The sequence below is a fragment of the Tupaia chinensis genome, unplaced genomic scaffold (assembly GCF_000334495.1).
Source record: "Tupaia chinensis unplaced genomic scaffold, TupChi_1.0 Scaffold139785_1, whole genome shotgun sequence".
Classification (NCBI taxonomy): Eukaryota; Metazoa; Chordata; class Mammalia; order Scandentia; family Tupaiidae; genus Tupaia; species Tupaia belangeri.
In genome coordinates this window covers 703,365-712,805 of record NW_006199665.1, presented here as the reverse complement: position 1 = coordinate 712,805, position 9,441 = coordinate 703,365, and the positions used below count along the sequence as shown (strand labels likewise).

Here is a 9,441-nt window from a genome sequence, read left to right as displayed (position 1 = left end):
TCTTTTTCTTTTTCTTTTTTTTTTTCTAAGAATTATTTATCTATTTAATTGCACTTGTTATTATTATTTTTTAATTTGACCAGACAGAGACTGAGCTAGAAAGCAAGCCACCAGATCCAGGACTCAAACCATAGTCAGCCATGTGAGAATCCAGCGCCTTTATCCACCACACCACCTGCTGGTCCCAAATGGGGGCATTTTTTAAATCCCTGAGGCACCTACAGGCTACAAACTGTCCTGAGTGAGCGTGTAAGCCCATAAAGCCCAAGTATGTGTGCACAAGTATCAGTGGTTGGGTCTCAAGGTGGGTGTGAGTTCACATGAACATTACAGCCAAAGCCCAGATGACACCCACCCAGCCCCTGCCAACCACTCCCTCCACCAGCTTACCCAGTTCATCCACAGCATTGACATCAGCGTGGCTGGCAATAAGCTCCTCCACCATGCCCTCCACCGCCAGGCGGGCCGCCAGGATCAGTGCGGTCGAGCCGTCTGCCATGCGGGCATCCAGGTCTGTGGACCGGTTGCGGATGAGAATCTAGAGAGAGAAGATACAGGGCCAATAGGTGGCGTAATGGTTACACCGCTGGGACTCCTACATGGCTGACTGTGATTCCAGTTCTGGACCTTGTGGCTTGAAACTCATGCCAGGCATGTGTGCGTGCATGGCCAGAATCCTGGGGGGAGAATGGAGGAGAAGGGATTGAAGTATAGCCATCCCCCCTGGGGGGGTAATTTCTCACTTTTCCTCTCTCTCTCTCTCTCTCTCTCTCTCTCTCTCTCTCTCTCTCTCTGTGGTGAGTGCGCATACCCTAAGGCAAAAACCTAAAAAGAAAGAGAGAGAGAGGATACATGGGGAAATTGTGGCAGGAACAGAGGGCTCAGGGCACCTCTAAGCCCCCTGAGGTCCCCAACCTCCATGCCACCTGAAATTGATGACGTTCCAGAAGTAGCTACTATCCACTGTACTCCCATATATCCCCATTTTCCAAATGAGAAAAATGAGCCCTGAGGGGCCAGCAGGTGGCGTAGTGGCTAAGGTGCTGAACCTCCACATAGACCACAGTGCATCTCTCTCTTGGCAAGTGCATGCATCTTATAACAAAAACCTTAAAAATAAATAAATAAATAACTTTGCCTCTCCCCCCCCCTCTCTCTCGCTCTCTCTCTCTCTCTGGTGAGTGCACATACCCTAAGGCAAAAACCTAAAAAGAAAGAGAGAGAGAGAGAGAGAGGATACATGGGGAAATTGTGGCAGGAACAGAGGGCTCAGGGCACCTCTAAGCCCCCTGAGGTCCCCAACCTCCATGCCACCTGAAATTGATGACGTTCCAGAAGTAGCTACTATCCACTGTACTCCCATATATCCCCATTTTCCAAATGAGAAAAATGAGCCCTGAGGGGCCAGCAGGTGGCGTAGTGGCTAAGGTGCTGAACCTCCACATAGACCACAGTGCATCTCTCTCTTGGCAAGTGCATGCATCTTATAACAAAAACCTTAAAAATAAATAAATAAATAACTTTGAAAGGCAGATCCATAGTTCAGCCAAGGAATGTCTGTCTGACATCTATCCTGGATGTCAGTCCGTCTCACCTGGAAGACACCCTGGGCGTCAGCAGTGACAGCCGTGTGCAGGGGGGTACGGCCTGAGTGGTCCTGGGCATTGGTGTCCGCCCCAGCATCCAGCAGCCGCTTGGCCGCGTCAGCCCTGGCATATCGGGCAGCCAGGTGCAGGGCTGTCTCGCCTGTGCGATCGGTCCGTGCCCCAAGCTGGGCCCCCTGGCAGATCAGGTCTGAGATAATGCTGGCGGAAGTGTCATCCCCCTCGTCTTCCTCAGTGGGCATCGGCTCCAGGGCTCCCCCGCAGAAGGAAGCCAGCATCAGCGGGGTGAAGCCATCTGCAGTGAAGGGAAATGGGCATAGGGGCACATGGGAGGTGGGCACAGAGGTCTTCCCAGAAAACACTATCAAGGACAGCATATTAGTAGTCGACCGTGGTTCGAGTCCCGGACCCGGTGGCTTAAACTCATGCCGGGCGCGTGTGCGTGCATGCCCAAGATCCTGAGAGGAGAATGGAGGAGAAGGGATTGTGGCATGGCCATCGCCCCTAGGGGGTGATTTCTCGCTTTCTGTCTCTCTGTCTCTCTCTGTCTTTCTGGCGAGCGCACGCACCCTGTAGCAAAAACCTCTCCAAAAAAAAAAAAAAAAATTATTTATAGGGCATGGGACCAGAAGTTGGCGTTATGGCCAATTCTCTTTCTCAGGAGTGTATGTGCCCTATAGCAAATTTTAAAAATAATAATAGTATTAATAAATAAAATAAGTAATTATTTTTAAAAAAAATTTTTAGAGAGATTTTTGCTATAGGGCACATGCACTCTCAAGACAGACAAAGAGACAGAAAGCAAGAAATCACTCCATGCCGCAATCCCTTCTCCTCCATTCTCCTCTTGGGATTTTGGGCACGGCTGTACACGTGCACACGCCTCCGGCATGAGGTTTAAGCCTTTGGGTCCAGGATTCAAACCATGGTCGACTACGTGGGAGTCCAGCGATGTAAGCATTACACCCGCTGCTCGTCTCAAATTAGTAATTCGCTAACATAAGCAAGTTCTAGGTTCATGTCCACAGACCTTCCTGAGTATACCAGACACGCACATGCCCATGATCCAGGGCTGGCTGAGGCTGGAGGTGGATATCGGAGTATCACTCCCCATCTTTCTCTTTCGCTCTCTCATAAAATGAGAGAGAGAGAGACATAGGTACAGTCCATTTGGAGCAAAAGCAAAACAAAGCTAGGAGGAATACCTTAAAACAGCAAAAAATGGATCCAGGAGGTTCCAGACAACACGGTCTGCTATTCTAGGGAATAAGTCCTTGCCCTGCTCTTCCTTAGGGACCTGCTTGATCCGAATTCTCCATCCTTAAACCCTGGGTAGAGCTCAACCCCTCCCTATAGTTCAGGGCCAGGCATGTGGGCCAGGCTTGGTCAATTTGCATATTCCAGCCACCTGGCCACACTGATTGGCTCAGGGATGAGCATGTACTCCTATTCTGTCCAATCAGAATGATTCATGGGATTTTTGCTGGAGCGATTGGGAAGGAGGGTTTGTAAGGTTGGAGCAAAGACCTCTCACTTATTTAGGCTACTCTGAGTTGGGCTTTTATCATTTGAGACTAAAAGTCTTATAAACACACTCCCCACACAGAAGTCTAGACATTCCCCAGGTCTCCCCAGATCCAGATGTAACCTCTCCCATGTAAAATGGGTAAGGGAAGGGGCACCATCGCTGACCTGGGCCACGCACATTGACATCCATGCCATCAGCATCCACGTCACCCTGCGGTGGCGTCAGCGCCATGGCTGGGGCCACACGGATGTCGGCAGCAACCAGGTGGTGTTGAGTCCACTGACGGCAATCCACAGCCTCCTCAGCTCCCATGCCAGGCTCCTCTACCTGGAAACAAAGGACCCAGCTTCTCAGACCTCACCCTCTGGAGGGAGGAAAGATCCTACTAGGGATGGGGCTAGGCATTCCACCGCCTTCTCATGGAGAGGCACACACAGCCCTGGGGAACCCATGACAGCAAGAGTTTCTTTTATAGACAAGGAATAGGAAATCACTCTCCCAGAACTCAGGGAGCTAATACGAGGAAGAAATGGGATTTCAGTCTGGATTGGAAAAAAGAAAAGGCTGGGAACCTAAAATGGGTGATTCAAAAATGGTTGATGTGCACGACAGATGGTGTGGTCGTTAAGGTGCTGCATCTCACATGGCCGACCGCAGTTCAAGTCCTGAACTCGGTAGCTTGAAAATCATGCCGGACAAAAAAAAAAAAAGAAGAAGAAGAAGAAGAAAAAGAAAATCATGCCGGGCACAAGTGTGTGCGGGCCCAAAATTGTGAGGGGGGAATGGAGAAGAGATTAGAGCATGACCATTCCCCAGGGGGGTGATTTTTTTTTTTTTACTTTCCCTCTCTGTCTCTCCCCAGTGAGTACACACACAAAGTCTAAAGCAAACAAAAGTCTAAAAAAGTCTATAGCAAACAAAAAGTAAAAAAAAAAAAAAGAAAGAAAGAAAGAAAGAAAAAGAAAAAAGAAAAGCAACAGCAGAGATCTCGCTCTCTCTTTCTCCACGTGGTCATAAAAGGAAGGCCATGCGAGGATACAGTGAGAAGGTCTCTGTCTGAGAACCAGGAAGAGCCCTCAACAGGAACCAACCCAGACGGCATTCTGATCTTGGACTTCCAGCCCCCAAAACCATGAGAAAACATATTTCTGTTGTTCACGCCACCCAGCCTGCGGTATTCTGTTACAGCAACCTAAGCTGACTCATACAGTGGCCACGGATGTGGCTACAGGAAATGAAATGGTGCCAGGGCTTCTAGGCTGGGCAGCCCGGACAAAACCAGACAGATGTCGTAGAGAAAAAGGAGAACTACTCTCTGGGCCAGGGGGGGGTCCCCTCCTGGAAGGCCCCTGAGAGCCAGGTCCTGGTTAGGGACGGACAGAGTAGGACTAGGGAGGGAACAGCAGATGGCATAATGGTTACGTGGCTGGACTCCCATGTAGTCAACCACAGTTCAAGTCCCGGACCTGGCAGCTTAAGACACGGGTGCGTGTGCATGCGTGCCCAAAATCTCACGAGGAAATTGAAGGAGGAGGGATTGCTGCATGGCCATCCTCCCTTGGGGGGGGTGATTTCTCGCTTTCTGCCTCTCTGTCTCTCTCTGTGTCTCTGGCAAGCACACACACCCTCTCTCAAAAAAAGAAGGATGGGGCAGGGGAACTTGAGGTCCCAGGGGGACCTCATGGGCCTCCCTTCTTTCCCCCAAGGCCATGGAGTCTCACTGAGGAAAAAACAGGATCACAAAACTGTGCTTGCTCTCTGAAGCCAGGAAGCCGGAGAGAGCGGAGACTTCCCCTGAGCTAAACGCTAACCATAGGGACGCCCACCCAGGACCCTGAGGCCAGGAGTCGAAGGAGGGGACAGCACCTTCAGTCGCTTGGCCTCTGGGCACTCGCTGTCCATCCAGTCTGTGGCTACATCCCCCATCAGACTCTCGCCTTTGGCCATGTTCCTGTGGGGACAATGGGAAGGGGGATTGTGGGAGGGGACGTGGGAGGCTCTGGGGTGTGGTTGGAGCTGAGGTCAGAAAGTCATGTCAGGGGTCTGGAGTTGGGATTGGGGATCTTGGGTCAGTTGGTGCTGGGAGGAGGGTTCAAACTCAAGGTTCAATGAGAGGATACAAGATGGGGTCGAGGTCACGGGGGTACACTCAGGAATGGGGCCAGGGGGGGTCAAAGTAGTGGGTTATGGGATAGGTGAAGGGTTGTGAAGCAGGGGTTCCAGAGAATGATGTCAGAGCTTATTGGAGGATGTCGTTATGAAAGGTCACCAGACACGAAAAGGTTATGATGAGGAATCAGGGGTCACGAGGCCACAGGAAAGAATTAAATTTAGGATAGTGCTGGGACCAGCAGATGGCATAATGGTTACATCACCGGATTTCCAAGTAGTTAACTGCAGTTTGAATCCCGGACCCAGTGGCTTAAAACTCACATTGGATGTGTGTGCATGCATGCCTAAAATCCCAAGAGGAGAATGGAGAAGGGATGGCTGCGTGGTCATCCCCCCTGGGGGCTGATTTCTCGCTTTCTGTCTCTCTCTGCCTCTCTGGTGAGAGCACCTGCCTATAGCAAAAAATCTCTCTTTACAAAAAACGATAGTGTTGGGGGCTTGAGAGACTGGTCAAGTTGGAGGGTGAGGTTCAGGGTCAAGGCCAGACTTGAGGATTAGAGGGAATGGACACCGAATTGGGGTGGAAAGGGGTTCAGAGCTGAGGTCAAAGGTAGAGTAGATTTGGGGCCAGAGGCAGTATTGAGGGTCATAGAGGACAAGGTCAGGAGGTCAGGGAGGGACTTGAGGTGCAGACAGGAGTCGTGGGGTCTGCAGTTATGTGGGAATAAATTGGGGTGAAGTCTGAGAGACCGGGTAGAGTTGGGGTCAGACTGGGATATAACAGTAATGTCAAGGGTCAACAGTCTGGGGTGATTCTCAGGAATCATGAAGTCAGGATGGAATCTGGAGTTAGGGTCAGTTTGGGGTCAGAGGTCATGTCAAAATGAGGTGCAGGGTGCCCCAGTAGTGGGCAGGTTCTCACTTCATGCCCAGCGCATCTTGGCCCACCGGCTCCCCCCGTGGGGCCCCCCAGCCACATCCTTGTGCAATGCAAAGCCTTCGGGAAACCAGAGGGTACTGTGCTCGCGCTTGCGACGGGCCACCATGACGCCCAGGACCAGGATGATGAGAAGGAAGACGGCGCCTGCAGCCAGCAGTGGCAGCAGCGGCAAGCTCGGCTCTGGCGGCTCCAGCGGCTCCCCTGTGGGTAGAAGTCGGGGCGGGGCCTTAGGCATGGGGCGGGGCTTCAACCAAGAGGCGGAGCTTCAACCTAAGAGTAGGGCTTTAGCCACAGGGCGGGTCTTTAACCATGGGGCGGGTCTTCAACCATAGGGCGGGGCTTTGATATTAGAGCAGCGTTTTATCCATTGGGCGGTGCTTCAATATTGGGCGGTGCTTCAACCATGGGGCGGGGCTTCAATCTTAGAGCAGGGCTTTAACCACAGGGCGGGGCTTCAACCATAGGGTGGGGCTCCAACCACGGGGTGGGGCTTCAATCACAGGGCGGAGCTTCAACATTAGAGCAAGGCTTTAACCATAGGGCGGTGCTTCAACATTAGAGCAGGGCTTTAACCATAAGGCGGTGCTTCAACCATGGGGTGGGGCTTCAACCACAGGGCGGGGCTTCAACTTCAGCATTAGAGCAGAACTTCAACTATGGGGAGGAGCCTCAGTCACGGGAAGGGGCCTCAACCACTGGGCAGGACTTTAAGCATGAAAAGGGGCTTCAACCACAGGGCAGGGCTTTAGCAACAGAGCAGGACTTCAGCTACAGGGTGGGGCTTCAGCATTAGAGCAGGGTTTCAACTGTGGTGTGGGTCCTGAATTATGGGTAGGGCCTCAACTGTGGGGTGGGGCTTCAACCACAAAGCCCTGCCTGAGATCTGAGCTCACCCTGCAACCTCACAGGTGCCCCCAGCTCAGAATGCATCCCCCTCCCTGCCCAGCCGCACCCCGCACATCCCGCAGTGGGTACGGGAAATCCAGGCGCTCCACCGCCGATAAGGCTCCCAGGTAGTCCGCAGCACTCTGGGCGTCAGGAAAGCAGTGGTCATTCTCCTGCGACTGCAGGCAGAGCCGGTTGTCAATTTCCAGCATCACGACAGAGCTGCGGGGACAGAAGGGAGGGTGCCCGGGGCTCAACTGTTGCCTTCAGCACCCAGCATCCTCAAGCCACATCCTCCTTCCCCAGCTCAGGGCCAGAAGACCTGTCTGCCCCTGCCATGTCTCCATGGTCTATCTTCTCCCCACTGTACCCCCAAAACAGGCCTTGCTGTGGCCACCAATGTCCCTCGAGCCCTGAATGCAACGGACATCGACTTCATGGCCACATGCCAACAGCTTTCTTCATCCATCCCAGTGGATGCTGGTGGTCAACCCCTTTCCAGCAGGTTGACCTAACTCCCGGCTGCTCTGAGAGGTTTTGGTATAGGGCACGTGTGCTCGCCAGAAAGAAAGAGAGACATAGAGACAGAAAGCGAGAAATGACCCCCCAGGGGGGATGGCCACGTCGTAATCCGTGCTCCTCCATTCTCCTCTCGGGATCTTGGGCATGCATGCATACGCGCTGGCGTGAGTTTTAAGCCACCAGGTCCGGGACGCGAACCGGGGAGGGGAAGTCCAGCGACATAGCCATTACGTTAACTGCTGGTTCCCACTCCTAGCTGATCTTAATGAGTGTTGGCTTCTAAGCTCACAGCAGACTCTTCTCGGCAAAATGAGGATCCCTCCCTCCAGAGGTGACCTCTTCCTATGGTTTAAATACATCACCCCAAATTCATGTATTACTGTCCAGGGAGCCACTGTAATGGTTTTGAAAGAGTAGAGACTTGGGACCGGCAGTTAGCATAATGGCTATATCGCTGGACTCCCATGTAGTCAACTGCGGTTCAAGTCCCCGACCCAGTGACTTAAACTCACACTGGGCGTGTTTGTGCATGCCCAAGATCCCAAGAGGAGAATGGAGAAGGGATTGTGGTGTGGCCATCCCCCCTGGGGGGGGGTGATTTTGCACCTTCTGTCTCTCTATCTCTCTCTGTCTTCCTGGCAAGAACAGTGCCCTATAGCAAACATCTTTCCAAAAAAAAAGAAAAAGAAAAAAAATCTCTCAAGGGGGCCAGCAAGTGGTGTGGTGGTTAAGGGCACTGGAGTCCCACACGGTTGACCACAGGTTTGAGTCCCAGATCTGGCATCTTGCTTTCTCACTTCCCCCCTCTCTCACTCTGTCCCTCTCTGGCAAATTTAAATAAAGTTAAATAAAATAATTATTTAAAATTTTAAAAAGTCCCTAAAAAATAAAATAAAATTTTGGGGGCAAGCAAGTGGTGTGGTGGTTAAGAGCACTGGACTCCCACATAGGCAACCATGGTTCAAGTCCTGGACCTGGAGGCTTGCTTTCTCTCTCTCTCTCTGTCTCTCTCTGAAAATATTAAAATAATAATCATCGATAAAGTTAAATAAAAATAAAAATAATTCTTAAAAATTAAATTAAATTAAAAATTTTAAATTAAAAGAAATAAACAAACACAAAAGCCTGTCAAAGCCCATTACCTGGGAATGCTTTCTGAGAGTCTGAGGAAAATAAAACACACAAGACCCAACTCAACACGGCCCTCCCCGGCCCAAAATCTCCCTAGTCCCGATTGCTGGGAGGGTTGAGGGGATCACTCACCCGATCACCTCGGGATCCAGCTCCCGTCGTGCCCGGGCCTCGGAACCAGGACTTGGCCGATGATAAGGGAAGACCATGGCCTGGCCATGCGCGTCCAGGCGGAAGCGCAGCGAGGTGCGCAGGATGGCGCTGAGCCTCTGCAGGAAGTCGGCGCTGGAGCGCAGCAGCTCCTCGGGTGGCAGCAGCACCGTGAGCACCAGGACGCCGCGGGCCAGCAGCGCCGGCACCTCGCCCGCGCAGTCCAGCCCGTCCCAGCCGCACTCCTCCGTGTTGCAGCCCTGGTCGCAGCGGCCGTCTGCAAAGTGGTCCGCGCAGTATTTCTCGTACACTGGGCTGGGGGCACAGAGGGGCCGAGTCACAAGCTGACCCTGGGCCTCCCAGCCATGCATGAAACTAGCCCCAGTCCCCAACCTTCCCAGCACCAAGGACCAGCCTCAAGGAGATGGTCCCTCCATGGACTCGGAAGTGGGAGATGCAAGAGGCGAGGGGCGGTAATTTGGTTTTTGATAAGAGAGAATTTTGCTACAGGGTCCGTGTGCTCCCTGGAAAGTCAGACAGAGACAGAAAGACAGAAAGCGAGAAATCTC

The 9,441-nt window shown here is 52.2% G+C and overlaps 1 protein-coding gene across 1 annotated transcript in view; it reads right to left on the bottom strand.

Moving 5' to 3' along the window:
* Positions 1 to 9,441, bottom strand: part of NOTCH3 (notch receptor 3) — a gene marked incomplete at its 5' end in the record, with an annotated part of 57,086 nt that overhangs the window by 8,110 nt on the left and 39,535 nt on the right. The window contains 8 exon segments of the mRNA XM_027765867.1: positions 391 to 538; positions 1,595 to 1,899; positions 3,297 to 3,459; positions 4,999 to 5,083; positions 6,167 to 6,200; positions 6,203 to 6,385; positions 7,137 to 7,291; positions 8,855 to 9,187. Coding sequence (XP_027621668.1) covers positions 391 to 538; positions 1,595 to 1,899; positions 3,297 to 3,459; positions 4,999 to 5,083; positions 6,167 to 6,200; positions 6,203 to 6,385; positions 7,137 to 7,291; positions 8,855 to 9,187 — 1,406 coding nt within the window.